This window comes from Centroberyx gerrardi, chromosome 10, assembly GCF_048128805.1.
Source record: "Centroberyx gerrardi isolate f3 chromosome 10, fCenGer3.hap1.cur.20231027, whole genome shotgun sequence".
Classification (NCBI taxonomy): domain Eukaryota; kingdom Metazoa; phylum Chordata; class Actinopteri; order Beryciformes; family Berycidae; genus Centroberyx; species Centroberyx gerrardi.
The window spans coordinates 167,501-186,335 of NC_136006.1; the positions used below are offsets into that span (position 1 = coordinate 167,501).

At 44.2% G+C, this 18,835-nt stretch overlaps 2 protein-coding genes across 2 annotated transcripts in view; one reads left to right on the forward strand and one right to left on the reverse strand.

Annotated features, from left to right (window-relative positions):
• Positions 1–8,456, reverse strand: part of dnajc10 (DnaJ (Hsp40) homolog, subfamily C, member 10) — a 37,301-nt gene extending 28,845 nt beyond the window's left edge. Inside the window, exons 1-8 of the mRNA XM_071898473.2 lie at positions 8,384–8,456; positions 7,409–7,629; positions 6,567–6,729; positions 6,049–6,099; positions 5,735–5,817; positions 2,003–2,134; positions 692–785; positions 1–15 (exon numbers count right to left, since the gene is read on the reverse strand). The exon at positions 1–15 is cut by the window's left edge and continues 63 nt beyond it. Of these exons, the coding sequence (XP_071754574.1) occupies positions 1–15; positions 692–785; positions 2,003–2,134; positions 5,735–5,817; positions 6,049–6,099; positions 6,567–6,729; positions 7,409–7,615 (745 nt within the window). The 5' untranslated portion in view covers positions 7,616–7,629; positions 8,384–8,456. The remainder of the gene's footprint in view (positions 16–691; positions 786–2,002; positions 2,135–5,734; positions 5,818–6,048; positions 6,100–6,566; positions 6,730–7,408; positions 7,630–8,383) is intronic.
• Positions 8,457–13,208: 4,752 nt separating this feature from the next.
• Positions 13,209–18,835, forward strand: part of nup35 (nucleoporin 35) — an 11,019-nt gene continuing 5,392 nt past the window's right edge. Inside the window, exons 1-2 of the mRNA XM_078285983.1 lie at positions 13,209–13,363; positions 16,358–16,519. Of these exons, the coding sequence (XP_078142109.1) occupies positions 13,351–13,363; positions 16,358–16,519 (175 nt within the window). The 5' untranslated portion in view covers positions 13,209–13,350. The remainder of the gene's footprint in view (positions 13,364–16,357; positions 16,520–18,835) is intronic.

Consider the following 18,835-nt stretch of genomic DNA (forward strand, 5'->3'; position numbering starts at 1 on the left):
CACTGAACACGTTGCCTAGCAACAACACAACAACACAACAACACGCATAGGTCAGAAAACACAGACCAGACCAGTACAGACCAGTCCAGTCCAGTCTAGACCAGTACAGACCAGACCAGTCCAGTCCAGTCTAGATCAGTACAGACCAGTCCAGTCCAGACCAGTCTAGACCAGTACAGACCAGTCTAGACCAGACAAGTCCAGTCCAGTCCAGACAGTACAGACAGTAGTACAGACCAGTACAGAGCAGTCCAGACCAGTCTAGACAAGTCCAGTACAGTCCAGACCAGTCTAGACCAGTACAGACCGTTCCAGTCTAGACCAGTACAGACCAGTCCAGTCCAGTCCAGACCAGACCAGTCCAGACCAGTCCAGTACAGTCCAGACCAGTCTAGACCAGTACAGACCGTTCCTGTCTAGACCAGTACAGACCAGTCCAGTCCAGTACAGACCGTTCCTGTCTAGACCAGTACAGACCAGTCCAGTCCAGTCCAGACCAGTCCAGACCAGTCTAGACAAGTCCAGTACAGTCCAGACCAGTCTAGACCAGGACAGACCGTTCCAGTACAGTCCAGTCCAGTCTAGACAGTCCAGACCAGATGAGTCTAGTCCAGTCCAGACAGTACAGACCAGTCCAGTCCAGTCCAGTCCACACCAGTCTGGAATAGAAAAGCAGTAAAGACCAGTTTACCTTGCCACAGTTCAGTAACAGTGGTTGTGATGAACTGCATGGAGAACTGGACCAGATTCTCCTTAGAACGCTCCCCATAATACTTCTCTGGTTTCTATGGAAACACAAACCAACAACCTCATTAATGACTCTTAGGGCCGATTCACATGCAGCGCTCTAAAACGCTTGGAAAATGCGAGGCGCGCTGAGTGGACCCTGAACACCCAACTTTTATCAAGTGTGCTTGGACGGTCGCGCTACGGGTGCGCCTGGCGTTGCCAAGCAACCAAACACTTCACACAGAGTTTGTTAGTAGTTATCTGAAATAATATATTACCATCGCAGTAAAACTGTCGTAGTAGCTTTACTTCTTGATCTACATTTGAAGCAGAAAAAGATCTCGCCATGAATGCATCCGTCTCTCCAAGCCCGCAAAAAAACGTACAAGAGTACGGAAATATCACGTAGATCCTGGACCTCCGTTTGGATGCTGAGCGACTCGAGGCTTATTTCAGGCCTCCAGGCCGGGTGACACACGGTGCGCTTGCTGCGTTCCAAAAAGTTGAGATATTTTTATCTCCCGCCGCCCTCGCGTTTGCGCGCGTCTGCGTGCATTGTCCATTAAAAATAATGGATGTGAGCGCACAAAAGACGCGGCATGTGAACCGGCCCTTACCCAACCATGAGCTAACTAATGAGCATTATCCTAACATAGTTACTTAAAGGGGGGTATCCTAGGATGTGCTAGTATTTTACTATGCTGTTTCCCCACAGTCACCAACTATAAAACAAGCCAGTCAGATTTTGCTCCAGTTTCTATGTAGACACTGGACTGTCTGAAATCGACCAATCAGCGCTAAGAGGAGGGCGGGCCTTCTAGAATGGCCAGCCAATCAGAGCAGTAGCTCATTAGCATAAGAAGCTGCTTATGTAAAACGACCTATTTGGGGAAGTGAATAGCTAAAGCTATAACTAAACCATTTTTACTGAAAAAAACTTAACAGATGTATTTTATAGACAGCAGGTAATTATATAAAATTGCTGAAAAAGCAAATGATACCCCTCCTTTAACTTTAACCACCTAGTGAGTGAGTGAGTGAGTGAGTGAGTGAGTCAGTCAGTGACACTAACCTGACCAGTCCTATATAGATAGTCAGTAGATTAGTTAGTCAGTAAGTCAGCTATTGATTTAATTAGTTAGCAACACTAACCTGACCAGTCCAACATAGATACAGAGTCAGTAGTTAGTGAGTTAGTGTCAGTCAGTCAGTCAGTCAGTCAGTCAGTCAGTCAGTCAGTCAGTCAGTCAGTCAGTCAGTTAGTGACACTAACCTGACCAGTCCTGTACAGATACAGACTGGGGTAGCTGGTGATTCCTTTACTCCTACACAGTCGGTTGTTGTCTCCACAGTTCACCGCTCCGATCCGGATTACTCCATCCATCTCCTTAGCAACCTCTCTCCACTGGCAGACAGACAGGCAGACAGACAGGCAGACAGAGAGGTAGACAGATGTTTTATTTGGTTGACAGTTGTACTGATCACTCCATTTGTCTCTCTATTTAATGAACTACTAACAAACCAAAACTAACCAAAAAAAGATGTTCACAGCAGTGCTTTTGAAGAAGAGCTTTAACAGATCAAACTGATCCAGCCTGATCTCCTCAGACAGACGTCCTGCCTGAGGATCTGAGGCTGCACATCGGCTCATAGGGAATTAAAAGGTCTGATATGTAGCTTGGGGCCGTAAAAGTTATCAGTAAAATCTTAAAATCTACCTAAAACTAACTGGCAAGCAGAGCAGGGAGGCTGAAATGAGCGTAATATGATGCATTTTGCGCTAATTGCAGATGATGGAGGGAATTCTGGGTGAGACCGGATAGAGAGTTACAGTAATCTGGAGGAGATGAAGGCATGAATGACCTTCTCAGGGTCAGTAAAGGATAAAAAACTAATTTTGGAAATATTTTTGGACTGGAGGAAGCAGGACTGAACCAGCCTCTTAACTTGGTCATCCAAACAGAATCAAATATTACACCCAGATTTCTGGCAGCGGGCTTTCCACAGGTGGACAGATTACCAACATAAACCGCAAGCAGCTTGATGGAGGTAGATGGACCAAACAGAACAATCTGAGATTGGTCTTCATCTAACTGGAGGAAGTCATGTGGCGTCCAGCACCTGACATCAGAGAGGCAAAGCCTTAAGGATGGTTAAGCTGCTGGAGACACTAGGTTTTATTGGAAGATAGATTTGGGTGTCATCTGCATAGCGGCGGAGAGAGATGTTATGTTTCCGAATAATACGACCTAAGGGAAGCATATAAAGAGAGAAACAGCAAGGGGCCAAAGATCGAACGCTGAGGGACTCCACAGGAGAGATGAGCTGAGGAGGAGGAGGCGTTTCCTGCCACAACAGGAAGTTCTTTTATCCAGGAAAGACTGAAACCACTTCAGAGCGTCATCAGTGATGCTGACCCAGCGTTCAAGGTGTTCAAGTAAACTAGCATGGTCAACAGTGTCAAACACAGTGTCTAACCCTAACCCTAAAATCTAAAAGAATTAAAACAGAGCAGTCAGCAGCATCAGCTGCAAGGAGTAGGGATGGGAATTGATAAGATTTTATTGATACCAATGCCATTATCGATTCTGCTTATCGGTCCGGTTCTTTATCGATTCCCTTATTGATTCCCGAATTTTCTGTGTGGAAAAAAAAAGTAGGCCTACACAGGTTTTCAGCGTCAACGCAGCTGTTTTATTATCTCTTGAGTCTGAACACAGTGTAGAATGTCTGCCTAATAACATTTGAACATGTTCAAATAAATTACAATGCTACTTTTCTTAAAATGATATAACTTGGAAAACAAATAAGATGGTTAGATGGTTACCCTAAGATGTTTCAACATATTGCTGGTGTTTCCACCCTAGGCTGCGTTCACACATAGCGTTTTTTCCCCAACCGCCAGCGCCCTTTCCTCATTAAAAGCAATGGGAAGCGGCCGCAAGGCGCACAAAAGGCGGCCGCTCCTAAAAGCGCTGCAGCAGCGTTTTTTTCCGTCAGAGCGGAGCGCTTTCAAAAGTTGAGAAATGTTCAACTTTTCAGAAAAGTGCCGGGTGACGTGACCGCTTTTTCCCAGCCGACCAATCGCGATCACAGAGACGCTGGCCGTTTCCCATAGCAACAACAAATATGGAGAAAGTGAAAGTGCCGGTGGAGAAATGGGACGTTGTAATAAGTGAATTTCCGTTACCGCAACAGCAATCATAAAGGCAGTATGGATTATACTGGACATGTATTGGAAATATCTGGTAAGCATTTGCTTGTTGCACAACACTGTTCTGTCTGATAGAAGTGCTAACCAGCCGGTTAGTGAGCTAGCAGCCGCTCGGCTAACCGGCCGGTCAGTGAGCTAGCAGCCGCTCGGCTAACCGGCCGGTCAGTGAGCTAGCAGCCGCTCGGCTAACCGGCCGGTCAGTGAGCTAGCAGCCGCTCGGCTAACCGGCCGGTCAGTGAGCTAGCAGCCGCTCGGCTAACCGGCCGGTTAGTGAGCTAGCAGCCGCTCGGCTAACCGGCCGGTCAGTGAGCTAGCAGCCGCTCGGCTAACGTCAGGTGACGTTGCCGTGATCCGCTTCTTATTTCTCGTCACAAAAAGCGTTCCAGGCAGCGCTTTTTCCACATCAAAAAACGCTGTGTGAACATAGAAATGATAATTTTACAGACCTTACACGTAGCACTGTTGTCATCTTTCCAGCAGCGTAGATGCAGAGTTTGACGTCATGACGCATGAGTTTTTGCAATGCGCATGCGCAACTGTCAGAAAAACATGCCGGCATCGATAAAAGGAATTGATAACCTCGGAGGCATACGATTCCGATGGATCAGATTTGGAACCGGTTCTCAACTGGAACCGGTTCTCGATTCCCATCCCTAGCAAGGAGACCATTAGTAACTTTAACTGTACTGTGAGGAGACCTAAAACCTGACTGAAATTTCTTAAAGATGTTATTATTGTTCATTAACGACAGCAACTGTGTGGCCACTTGCTTTTCTAAAACCTGCAATAAAAGTAGTTTGGAAATGAGTCTATAACTTTTAAAAGTAAGGGGATCCAGATTAGGTTTATTTAGAAGTGGTTGAATTACAGCATGTTTAAAACAAGGGTTCGCTGTTTATAATTTGTAAAGCGGATCCCTCTTTGACTTGGCCCACCCAACTTTCTTCCATTTCTTTCCTAATAATGTTTTCTTGGAGTTTCTACTCGTCTTCACTGAGGTTCTCAGGTTGGTGCTGCTGGTCGGTTCGGTCGGTCCGCTTTGTCTTTCCAACATGCTGTTTTGTGTCTTGTTTTGTTTTGCTTCCTTTTGTTTTATTTTGCTGCAGACTGTATTGATCATTTTGTTCTGTTATTGATTGTTCATCAGTTAGACCTAGGTAGGCTCATTCTCTGTAAAGTCCTTTGAGACAGACTGTGTTGAAGGGCCGTAGAAATAAATTAACTTACCTGATACTGTCCACCTTCTTTTTGAAATAATTAAAAACTCCTCGCACATACCAGAGAAGAGGCTGATGACCGAGTCTATACTCTTAACCCTGGAGTTCTTTGCAATAATAAGGTATTTATAAGGTATTATGAAGTATTTTGATATGCAATGTTTAATAGCATTCTGGTAAACAGTCATTCAATTCTCTAAAATGTCTTAATGAACTTAGTAGCCCACCATTTACGTTCTCCTTTCTGCACTGTCTGTGTGTGTTTAGTGTGTTTTTAGAGTGTGTTTAGTGTGAGTTTAGTGTGAGTTTAGTGTGTGTTTAGAGTGAGTTTAGTGTGAGTTTAGTGTGAGTTTAGAGTGAGTTTAGTGTGTGTTTAGAGTGAGTTTAGTGTGAGTTTAGTGTGAGCTTAGAGTGAGTTTAGTGTGTGTTTAGAGTGAGTTTAGTGTGTGTTTAGTGTGAGATTAGTGTGAGTTTAGTGTGAGCTTAGAGTGAGTTTAGTGTGAGCTTAGAGTGAGTTTAGTGTGTGTTTAGAGTGAGTTTGGTGTGTGTTTAGTGTGAGTTTAGTGTGTGTTACCGTAGGAGCCAGCTGGTGACAGTGGGAGCATCGTGGGAAATAGAAGTTGATGAACCAGATTTCTCCAGAGTTCACTGCTGCTTCTGAAAAACAGACAGACACATTACTACCTGTCTATCTACTTATCCATTAATCAACCACAAACAAAAACAGGGCTAATTAAAAGTACATAACTAACCGATGTGATATCTCCTACCTGGTGTCACAAATTTAAATAAGTGACAACATTTTTAACACAATCGTCATGATGGAAAAAACAAGAAAAATATGACCCAGCTTGAAAAAAACTGGAATGATCCTTCAATAACTCTTACCAAAGTCTCCTCTGTCCAGCGTGATGACCTCCAAATCATCGTCATAGATACCTGGACAGACAGACAGACAGACAGAAAGACAGTTTAAAGTATTTAACAAGGTAATTAAGCACTGCAAGACCTTTAGGAATAAAGATTTCTTTCCAGGTGGAACAGCGGCTGGTTTCCATTAGTGAACATGTTTTAATGTCTTCTACCCGATGACGCCTTGATAGGATTCTTACTAAGTGTCAAACAGTCAGTGAGAACTTGGTAAGAGCTGCCACAGATGTTTTGCTGCTTGTGATGGAGCTGCGAACATGTCAGGGAAACCTAAGGAAAACAAGTCAAGACGCATGTTAACCCACTGGGCACTCACTGGGGAAATCTGATTTGAAAAGCATCAACACCATCTGACCCGGATCAGCTGTGGAGGAACATGACTCCGGTCTGAGCTGAACAGCTGGAGAGACACTGCTGAACCAGGTCAAGTCTTATCTGGCTGCTTAGTCAGTCAGTCTGCTACCACGGTTACCTACCGAAGTCGTAGCGGTAGTAGTTCCAGCTCTCGTAGCGTCCTCCCTGCTGATCGTCCAATCCCTTCTCTCCATATTTATCATATTTCTTCCTCAGGTCTTCGTCCTTCAGAACCTCGTACGCTCGATTCACCTGCAGGAACTTTTCATGGGCCGAGTCGTCATTCTGTGAGAGAGAGATGATCAATATGTTTGATAGATTTATCATCTGAAAGATCGATCGGTCGCACAGGGTTCTTCTCAGGTTCAGAAGGTTACACCGAGGGTCCATGGAGGATTTCCCTCAAACCAACCAATCACAGCAGCTCATTTCACTGATTGGAGGAGCCAGTCAGCGTAATGAGCAGCTGACTGGTTGGTTGGTCTCCTGGACCTCGAGGGGCGCTGGTGGAGAAAACTGGCTTAGAGGGCTTTGACAAGGAGATACATCAGGGTGCAGGTGACAGGGTTTAGGGTTCAGGGTTTTTGGGGTAACTCACAGGGTTTTTGTCGGGGTGCGGGTGACAGGGTTTAGGGTTCAGGGTTTTTGGGGTAACTCACAGGGTTTTTGTCGGGGTGCGGGTGACAGGGTTTAGGGTTCAGGGTTTTTGGGGTAACTCACAGGGTTTTTGTCGGGGTGCGGGTGACAGGGTTTAGGGTTCAGGGTTTTTGGGGTAACTCACAGGGTTTTTGTCGGGGTGCGGGTGACAGGGTTTAGGGTTCAGGGTTTTTGGGGTAACTCACAGGGTTTTTGTCGGGGTGCGGGTGACAGGGTTTAGGGTTCAGGGTTTTTGGGGTAACTCACAGGGTTTTTGTCGGGGTGCAGGTGACAGGGTTTAGGGTTCAGGGTTTTTGGGGTAACTCACAGGGTTTTTGTCGGGGTGCATGGTGAGCGCCAGCTTTTTGAAGGCTTGTCGTATTTCTCGGGTCGTCGCCTCTCTGCTGACTCCCAGCAGATCGTAATAGTCGCGGCTCTCCGCCCAAACCGCCGCCAGCAGGAAGCCCAGCAGCAGCAGCCGGAGCTGGGCAGCAGGAGCCGGGCGGCCGGGGGGGGCGGAGCTTCTGGAGAACATTCCTACTGACAACACTACAACCAGCAGGGAACACACACAGACAGGCAGACAGACAGGCAGACAGACAGGCAGATATCAGTATTGTTCTCCTCCTTACAGAGTCACTCTGCCTCCAGTCCAACCAGTAAACACAAAGCTGCTCCCAGTAAACCAGCAGTGTTTCTATACAGACTTTAATTTAGTTCAGTTTTGAATTTTAATCTCCAGTCACATGACAGAATCTGTCTGTCAAAACTACACTGAACATCAAAAGACATGTTACTAACACTGAGAGACAGACAGGCAGACAGACAGACAGACAGACAGGCAGACAGACAGAGAGACAGACAGACAGACAGAGAGACAGACAGACAGGCAGAGAGACAGACAGGCAGGCAGACAGACAGGCAGAGAGACAGACAGACAGACAGGTAATTAGTTCCAGTGTTGGTTGTACAGATGCTAGCTTAGCGTTAGCAGCTGCTAGTGAAAAGCTACCAAACCTCCATTTAAACTGTCAGGTTAAAGTTAATGAACTAGCTCAGAAACCCGTGCAGCATCTGAGAGCGAGCGGGTTAGCTAATTAGTGATGAGCTAGCTAATGAATTTAAGCTGAGCTAAGCTAGCTGTGTGTCGTCAGCAGCAACTTTCACAACTCTGTTAGTTTAGCAGCTTGGCTGGTTAGCTAGTTAGCTGGTTAGCGGTTAGCTGGTTAGCTAACAGGCATCAAACCAGCAGCCTCCTGTTGTTGAGGGAAATCTAACATTTATTGACAAAGTTCTTCTTTACCTTGATGCGTCTCAACTTTTAAAAGTCTGCAGCAGAGTCCGGCTCAGTGTCCGGTTCAGACCGGGATCAAGTTCGACACAATAAGCACACCGCTTCCGGTCAGGACTTTCAAAATTACAGTCTTTTTGGTCCGTCAGCTGTTTCTGAATGTTTTATATAACAAGACTAAAAAGACTAACAAGACTAACGAGACTTCATAAGAGTCTGAAGTCCCGCGACACGGAATGTTGCTGCCGGGAATCGAACTCCGGTCTCCGGGTCTGCAGTCTGACTCCCTGCGGCTCTTTCACCACGTGACCCAGAGAGCGGACAACAGACTGTGAGACAGTCAGTCTCCCTAACCTCAATAGAGACAAATAAATACTCCAATTAATGATAAATACAGAACTCTAATTACTCTTGATCACGAGCTTGCTATTAGCTCCGGGAGCCAATCAGAATGCCTGCAAACATTTATCAAACAATACGAGTTACTTTGTGAAACATGAAGAATAACTCTATATGATAACTGATAATAGAGTGTGTGTGTGTCTATATGTATCATAATATATAATATGTCATTTACATTAAATTTACATATATATGTGTGTGTGTATATATATATATATATAATACTCAATATATATAATTGATATATATATAATATTAAATAATAATAATACATTTTATTTGTAAGTGCTTTACATGGAACTCAAAGACACTTTACAACAGCTAGGGAGAAAAGAAAAGAAATACATAAAAACAATTGATACAAAAGTGATGATAATAAATAAAGATGTTAAAATAATGACAAGAGTGTTTCAGCAGCAGCGGGAGTCAGATATTTTAGGCCTTTTTGAAAAGGTGGTTTGGAATTAGTTTTTGAATGAAGGGAGTCTGGGTTTCTGTGTGGAGGGAGTTCAGAGGGGCGGGGCTAAGGCTCCACTGCAGTTTCTCTCGTTCTTTATTTCTTCTCTGAATTATTTTCCGCTTAACTTCCGGTATTATTCTGTCTGAATCTGGCAACTTGACGCAGCTCAGGAATCGCCGGTCTCGCTCCGATGACGTAAGAAGAAGGATTTGGTGCGTTCAGTTGCCAGACTCGGAAAAGGTTGTTTTTTTTTGTGACAAACTCTGTGATAAACATGAGATTATATTCTATATCATTTTATTTCTATGAAAACCATTAGATTATATTCTATATTATTATATTTCTATGAAAACCATTATATTCTATTCTATATTATTATATAATATTTCTATGAAAGAACAACAACACTGAGCCACAGATGATGATGATGATGATGATGATGATGATGATGATGATGATTAGTAGTACTAGTATTAAAGTTAAAGTTAAAGTGAAGGTCAGATTGTAACTGTTCCTGCAGACAGTGTTAGTGTTAACATATAAAACAGTAAAAACCTTCAGTCTGATCCGCTGCCTCCTGCTCATCCTGTATATATAATATCATATATATATATATATCTATATATATATAGATATATATACTGTATATATTATATTATATTATATTATATTATATCTCAAGCTTCAGTTGGTCTCATATGTTCCAGTTACTTCCTGCTTTAAAACTGTTCAGTGTTGAGAGGAGAGCGGTGCGAACAGACGCTGCTTTGTCCAGTAAATGTTTAGTAAATGTTTAAATGTTTAGTAAATATTTAGTAAATGTTTAAATGTTTAGTAAATGTTTAAATGTTTAGTAAATATTTAGTAAATGTTTAAATGTTTAGTAAATGTTTAAATGTTTAGTAAATATTTAGTAAATGTTTAGTAAATGTTTAAATGTTTAGTATATGTTTAAATGTTTTGTAAAAGTTTAGTAAAAGTTTAGTAAATGTTTAAATATTTAGTAAATGCTTAGTAAATATTTAGCCTAGTTCATATTTAGTAAATGTTTAAAAGTTTAGTAAATATTTAGTAAAAGTTTTGTCAATTTTTTGTACATAAAAGCTCAAAGTGAAATTGCCTCTGTTTTTCTCCTCTGCTGCATGTTTCATTAAAGAAAACGCTGAATAGAGTGATGGTGAACTAGTCTTTATTTAAATTTTATTCTTCATTATATAAACTAGTAAACTTATAAACTAGTTTTTGATTTGATTTGATTCATTAGACATTTAAAAGAAACACAAAGCCTGGAAACATGTAGAGTTAAAAAAAAACAACAATAAAAACAAACAGTAAAAACGATAAAGCTGCTGAGATTATTTCCACTCAGTTTATTTCCACTGTGTCCTTGATGGAAAGAGGTGAATGGAAATAAAGGATGTGATCCAGTAACAGCAGGTCAGATACAGTCCAACACATTCAATACATACAACAGAAAAATAAAATAAAAAGTACAACAGCAGTAACACTGAGTGGTTCATGTTACTGCAGCATCTGCTCCATCAGGAGAGCTGAACTTCTGTCAGTCTATTACAGCAAAGTCATACAAAAAGGTAAGATAATGACAGGCATACAATAACAGATAAATTAAATAATTGACGTAAAGAAAATAATATTAAATATAGCCGCAAGCGGCAATGGGCGAGGTCCAAGCACAATTTGAAAAGACAGACAAAACATTACAGAAGGTAGAAAGACACACAGAAGCTGACAGGTTGTGAAGATCGGACACACACTCTGTTAGTTAACGCTCAGCACCGGCTTGTGTTGACCCGTGACTTCTGTCAAGTTCATCATTTCATTGCAACCACATTACTGAAGTTATTCACAATGGCCAAACTTTCTATTAGAACACATTTCTCTTGTTCTTATCAACTAACGGCTTCAGAAAGGACAAGCCTGGATTTGAACCCACAACCTTCCACACAAGAGGCAGACACTTTACCTACTGAGCTAATCTCCTGTTACAAGTTTACTGAGGAGAAAGTAACTACAGGGAGAAGTATTACGATACTGCAGCCTATGATTGACAGACTGACAGTGCTAATCACTTTATAAAACATTGCAGTGCTCTCCATTAATGAATAAAACAATAGTAAGTCACATGGGCCAAAAAGCCGCTGCTGCACTGCTCTCTGTGGGTGAAACGTCTGGCCACACCCCAGTCAGTGATGCCAATCAGGTATTTTGCCACTGACAGATGATGTCAAACACCTGCTTTGAGTTTTCTGTGTGATTTAGTGTTGATTTACTTGTCATGAAACTTCAAAATGGTCAGAGTTCATCAGGGACTTGAGCTCACAACCTTGTGGTCCAAAGACCTGAGCTTGACCACTCTGTAGTAGGGAAACAAAGCAAAGGGTCAAGTGATTGGCTCATAGGTGATAGTCCAACCCATATTGAAAGTCAGTGTGTTTTGGCCAGTTAAAGTTATGATGTTGCTATAGCGCCACCTATTGGCGAAATACCATCAAATTTTGCATGTTACCTCAGAATTGATCGGTGTACATGTGTATCAAGATTGGTTAAGGTAGAACAAGATTCTCATGAGTTATGGCAATTTTAGTTTATTAGGCCCTGCCTTCAAATTTTGAAAGCCAATTGTAGCAAAACGGTATGGAAAATCAAAAAACTGCTTGATAACTTTTGTGCAGGACTGTCCAGATAAGCTGTGAGCCACATTTGGTGGAGATTGGATCAAATTTGTAAGAGGAGTAGGGAAAAATGTGTTTTTCACAAAAATCAAAGTGGCGGAAAACCTTGTGGGCAACAAGGGAATTGTGTTTCTATAATTTTCAGTCACAAAGTTATGGCCATTTAAAATCTAACAGGTTGCTGTAGCGCCCCCTATGGGCGCAATGACACCAACTTTGGAACATCACCTCAGAGTAGATACCTGCATACCTGTACCAAATTTGAGTAAGATAGCACAATGCCTTCCTGAGTTGTGGCAATTTTTGTAAAAAAGACCCCACCCACATTTGACCAAACTTTGGAAGCCAATTATATCAAAACGGTATGGATTATCAAAAAACTGTGTGATAACTTTTGTGCAGGACAGTCCAGAGATGCTGTGTGCCAAATTTGGTGAAGATTGGACAAAATTCGTAGCGAAAACACAGTTTTGGACAAAATTTAAAATGGCGGAAATGGACGTGTCTTATATAGATGTGGAATGACCCAGGGAATCCAGAGGCAATGGAATTTTGTTTCTATGTCATACGGTTCAGAAGTTATAGGGCAAAATGTAAAGTTGCTTGTTATAGCGCCACCATGAGGCCAATTGACTTGGTTTTTGTTGCCTGAGTAGCGGCAGAGACTTTGGACCTATCTGCCAAGTTTGGTTGCTGTAGCTCTTACAGTTTCTGAGATCCAGATACCTTTAGGGCAGAAGAAGAAGAAGAATCCGGAAGAATAATAATGTGAGCAAGTACAACAGGGTTCCAGCACCTGCGGTGCTTGGACCCCTAATAAAGGGGGATACACAGATTTACTTGAATTACACAAAGACCTTATATAAATGACAAATATTGAAAGTTCTAATGGCCTTTTTGTTATGAGAGAGAGAAATTAAATCAACATAAAGACTTATTTCCTCCAGGAACACATAACAGTCTTTCTGTTGGTAATTTACATTCATGGATATGGAATTTTGTTCAAATTAAATTAATAAGAAAAAAGTCTTTTTCATCGCTGATACAAAAACTCATTACAACCAAATACCACATTTTTTAAATAAAGAGCAAAATCAGGTTAAATATTGTTTCTCGGTTTGTTTTTATCAGTTTTCTCTCCACCAAGCTGACGCGCTACAAACGTCCCAGCCGTCAGGAACGCATCTTTGATGACGCCGTCTAGATGCGCCGGACGTAGCTGTGCCGCCGCTCATTCCGCCCGAACGTTCCGTTTCAAATTGGATCTGCAACAGATTTATTCAGTAAAACATCAAACTTCTTTTTGTTTAGCTGAGATTGTTCTAGGAAGAGTCTCGTGACGTAGCAGTTAGCTTAGCTGAACTAGCTGACAGCTAGCTAGCTCTCCGCTCCTCACTTCTTTTGAAAGTCGCGGCCAGCCTGTGATGGACTTACAAGGTTTGGTTTTCTGTTTATCTGTTGTTTTCTGTTTCATTACTATTTATTATTTCTGATCTGACCCGTGTGTCTAAACATGTTAGCTCAGTTAAAGTCAGCTGCTTACAGCTAGCAGCTAGCAGCTAGCAGCTAACTAACCGGCCGGTTTAACAGAAACCAGCTGCTTCATATAGAAACCTGTTGGACTCAAACAGCGCGCGGGAAACAAAAACGTTTAACACCAAACTGCAGTAAACAGCTGATCCACCCGGAAGAAGTTTTTCAGCAGAACCTTTCTGTTTTTAGTGAACCTTTCGTCTGGTTGGTTCCTCCGTGTTCCACCATGTCCCTTCGTGTTCCACCGTGTCCCTCCACGTTCCACCATGTTCCTCCGTGTTCCACCATGTTCCACCATGTTCCTCCGTGTTCCTCCATGTCCCTTCGTGTTCCACCATGTCCCTTCGTGTTCCACCATGTTCCTCCACGTTCCACCATGTTCCTCCACGTTCCACCATGTTCCTCCATGTTCCTCCCTGTTCCACCATGTTCCTCCATGTTCCTCCCTGTTCCACCGTGTTCCTCCGTGTCCCTCCATGTTCCACGTGTTCCACGTGTTCCTCCGTGTTCCTGCTTGCTGTATTGATCTGTTTTCAGTCTCCAGTCACCTGCTGACCGTGATCTGTTGCTGCAGCTCCAGCTCTTTGCCTGTCCCCGTCCCCGTCCCCGTCCCCGTCCCCGACCCGGTCCTTGTCCCTGTCCCCGTCCTTGTCCATGTCCTTGTCCATGTCCTTGTCCATGTCCTTGTCCCCGTCCTTGTTCTTGTCCCCGTCCCTGTCCCGGTCCTTGTTCTTGTCCCCGTCCCTGTCCCGGTCCTTGTTCTTGTCCATGTCCCTGTCCCTGTCCCTCATCATGTCCTCACCTCTGTTACAGTCCCAGTAAAGTCTCCTGTTGTCACAGAACTTGCTGTTGGATGTGGAAGCTGCAGCTGATGCCTCCTGCTGATGAGCCGAGCCTTCAGAGTAAAAGTTCCTCTGCAACAAACCAAAACAAAAGAGACAGAAGGAGGAACTGAGCGGGTTAAGAAGCGACTTCTGGATGACAGAAGTTTATACTTTGTCTAGAACGTTCTGTCTGACCCGACCGGGTTTGGTTTATTGCTGAGGAACTTTTACTGTGAAGGCTCGACGTCATCAGGCAGCGTCAGCTGTAGTGGGACTTTGATGGAGGCGCGGACATGACGGTAAGACGTGACGGTCAGATGTGACGGTAACGTGACGGTAACATGTGACGGTAAGACGTGACGGTCAGATGTGACGGTAATGTGACGGTAACGTGACGGTAAGACGTGACGGTCAGACGTGACGGTAATGTGACGGTAACGTGACGGTAAGACGTGACGGTAAGACGTGACGGTCAGATGTGACGGTAACGTGACGGTAACATGTGACGGTAAGACGTGACGGTCAGATGTGACGGTAACGTGACGGTAAGACATGACGGTAAGACATGACGGTAAGACGTGACGGTCAGATGTGACGGTAACGTGACGGTAACATGTGACGGTAAGACGTGACGGTCAGATGTGACGGTAATGTGACGGTAACGTGACGGTAAGACGTGACGGTAAGACGTGACGGTCAGATGTGACGGTAACGTGACGGTAACATGTGACGGTAAGACGTGACGGTCAGATGTGACGGTAACGTGACGGTAAGACGTGACGGTAAGACGTGACGGTCAGATGTGACGGTAACGTGACGGTAACGTGACGGTAACGTGATGGTTAAGACGTGACGGTAACGTGACGGTAACGTGACGGTAACATGTGACGGTAACGTGATGGTTAAGACGTGACGGTAACATGTGACGGTAACGTGATGATTAAGACGTGACGGTCAGATGTGACGGTAACGTGACGGTAACATGTGACGGTAACGTGACGGTAACGTGACGGTAACGTGACGGTAACGTGACGGTAACATGTGACGGTAACGTGATGGTTAAGACGTGACGGTAACATGTGACGGTAACGTGACGGTAACATGTGACGGTAACATGTGACGGTAACATGTGACGGTAACGTGATGGTTAAGACGTGACGGTAACATGTGACGGTTAAGATGAGACGGTAACATGTGACGGTAACATGTGACGGTAACATGTGACGGTGAGACGTGATGAAGGCCAGTGAGTTTGAGCCTCAGCAGCAGACGTTCGCCATGAGGCGCTAAGAGTGAGACAGACAGCTGGGCCCGATCTCACACCAGCCCCTCCCACTACCACCTCACTACCAAGTGTCACTCCAAATCAAGTTACACTGTGGAGCTGTGGAGGCCTTCGGATGAAGGGGGAGGGTAGAAATGAATCGACAAACTGTGGGACGCCCTCGCCACTCTACCGGAAGAATTGGAAGTAGACATCACCATGGCAACCGATAGACGGTGCGCTCACGCGGCTGTTTTGCCGTTTCAAATTTTACGAGAGGCAACGATAACAGGCTGACTGTCCTGTAAACACAGAACATCCAAAACCATGAGAATGAAATGTGAAGTAAACTGGACTCTTTTTGTTTGCGTGCATAAAGGCATTTCTGGGTTTGCTACAAGTCAAGCGACCTGAGAGACAAAGTTTTAAACTTCACAACACATTCTGTGATTTAGTTTGAGGCTGTAAAGTCAGCGTGAGGAAAACAAAGCTGTGTGCGAACGATCAAAAATACTTGACAAGTAGAGAGATGGAACTTAACATTTGTCTGGTGTTTCCTCCAGTCTCCTGTTGCAGGTGCGCTTCCTGCTAGTGGACGATCGGAGGGTTTTACAGTCCGCTTACACTCCCGTTAATTGGTTTGGGACGGCCCTTAATATGGCAAACAGAGGGGGAGTGGATAGGGCGAGGGGTTAGGGGCTGGTTTGGGATTGGGCCCGAGAGTCCATTAGGGGCAGCAGCAGACTGACTGAGCTTCTCTCTCTCTCGCTCTCTCTCTCTCTCTCTCTCTCTCTCTGCCCCCCCCCCCAGCAGGATCTGAACCCATGACCCTCGGTTCTCCCACCTCTCCTAAACCTGGTTCTGGTTCTGGAGCTCAGTTCCTTCCCGGATTCCTGATGGGCGACCTGCCGGCTCCAGCCAGCCCACAGCCCCGCCCCTTCAGCCTGGCCACGCCCACCGTGGAGAACACAGGTGAGGTCTAACTACAGGTGAGGTCTAACTACAGGTGAGGTCTAACTACAGGTCAGGTCTAACTGCGTTGGCACATTGTGGGTGGAGTCGGGTCACTCCTGCGACCCCACGGCTCTGTCACTTTGAAACACAGTTGATTAAACCGCTGTTAGCGGTTAGCGGTTAGCATAGTATCGCTAGTTACTGACTCCGTCTGTTAGCTGACTTCATAACAGTCCTGTAGGTCTGTGGGTTTTAAACAGTGGGACATGAAACCAGTTCACTTGACTCTTCTGGACTGGAACACTACTTGGCCAGGTGGAGTCTGTTGTGAAAACACTGTAGCTCAGGGGGACGGGCAGGTGAGACAGGTCGGGGTGAGACAGGTCGGGGGGAGACAGGTCGGGGTGAGACAGGTCGGGGTGAGACAGGTGGAGGACACACCTTTGCCGATGTTGTAGTAGTTCCTGTGGCTGATGTTACGACAGAGTTCATATTACTGATCCCTGAACCTAATTGAACCTAATTACTTAATTAAAAATCAGTATATTAATGAGTTGTGATTTATTATAGCCAGTACTGAGTGTGTCTGTGTTGGCGTCCCGGAGGCCGGATGTGGAAACTAACTCTGACAGACCGGTTCAGACCAGAACAAACTTGACGCCTGGGATCTCCAGATGAGACGAGTGTGAGAAACGAGCAGGAAAGTCGCTGCAGACACACGGGAGCTGACTGGATAATCCAGACATCCCAAAATTAAAAAAAAAATAAAAATAGGAAGAGAAAGATTTCCAGGCTGCGCTCCGCTGACGGAAACGACGGAGAAGCCGCTGTCTGTAAGAAACTGATTTGTTCCACTCCGCTCCGGTCCATCGCTCCCATTGGTTAAACAGGGGCTTTAAATTTCCACTCACCGAGCACTTTATTAGGAACACCTTACTAATACTGGGCAGGTATCAGCTTTCAGCTCAGTGCCTTCCTCCTCCAGGTGGGACGTGGTGCATTCTGGGATGCTGTTCTGCTCCCTCAGCTGTAAAGAGGTCATCTGAGTTACCGAAGCCTTTCTGTCAGCTCGTTCTCCTCTGACCTCTCTCATCCACGAGGCGTTTCCGTCCGCAGAACCGCCGCTCGCTGGATGGTTTTTGTTTTTCGCACAGTTCTGTGTGAACTCTAGAGACCGCTGTGTGTGAAGATCCCAGGAGATCAGCCGGTTCAGAAATACTCAAACCAGACAGCCACGCCGCGGTCAAAGTCTCTGAGGTCACATGTTCTCCCCGTTCTGATGTTTGATGTGAACGTGAACTGAAGCTGCTGACCTGTATCTGCATGATCTGATGCACTGCACTGCTGCCACATGATTGGCTGATTGGATAATGGCATGAATAAGCAGGTGTACAGGTGTTCCTAATAAAGTGCTCGGTGAGTGTATATCTATTGTAACTGGGGATGTTAATGATTAATCGACGATCGATTAATCACCGTTAAGAATTTGATCGATCAATCATATATTAACTGATTAATCGACAATGTAGGCTATGTGCTATTTCTCATTTTTTGCCGAAATCATTTACCACATGAGGGTGCAATTTAACTTTCACCGCTTATACAGAGGAAGAGGAAAGCCAAGCAAGCGGGCGAAAAGTCCAGCGAAGGAGAATTACATCTGAAAAAACGACAGTGTTCATTGTAAACATTGTAATACAATGTTGAAATACAGAAAGACTACAAGCACAGTGACGGGGAACGCAGGAAGATTTCCCCGGCTGGTGAAGTTGGAGCGACACTGTTTCTTCCTCCCGTCCCGGGACAGCTGTTCTTCTCAACTGGACAATCCTAACACTGCTCTACACTCAGAAAGTTAACATGAGAGCAGTGCAGAGACTTCACTGCATATTCCCCAGCTGGCTTCCACTGGACACAAAGTCAAGACAAAATACATATATAATATATAGTAATAATATAAAGTAATCCCAAAGTACATTTTCAGCCTGTGGGAAACACAGACGTCTGTTGTCGGGATTTTTTAATCCTTTTGAATTATGCTTGGTTGATTAATTTGTTGAATAGGCGGTGTAAAAACACGCATTTTGTATTTTCTATTTCAAAAGCTGTATTTTTTTATTGACCAATTAATCGATTAATTGGTCATTAACGTGACTGACGATCGATTAAGGAAATTGATTAAAATTTGCATCCCTAAGTGTAACAAAACTCCATGAAGCCGATCAGCTGTTCATAAAACATCTGACTGACTTCAGTTCAGATCTGAGATCAGTTTAACAGCCACATGATCCAGGAAATTAACACACTTACCAGATTTATTTAGGTAAATATGCA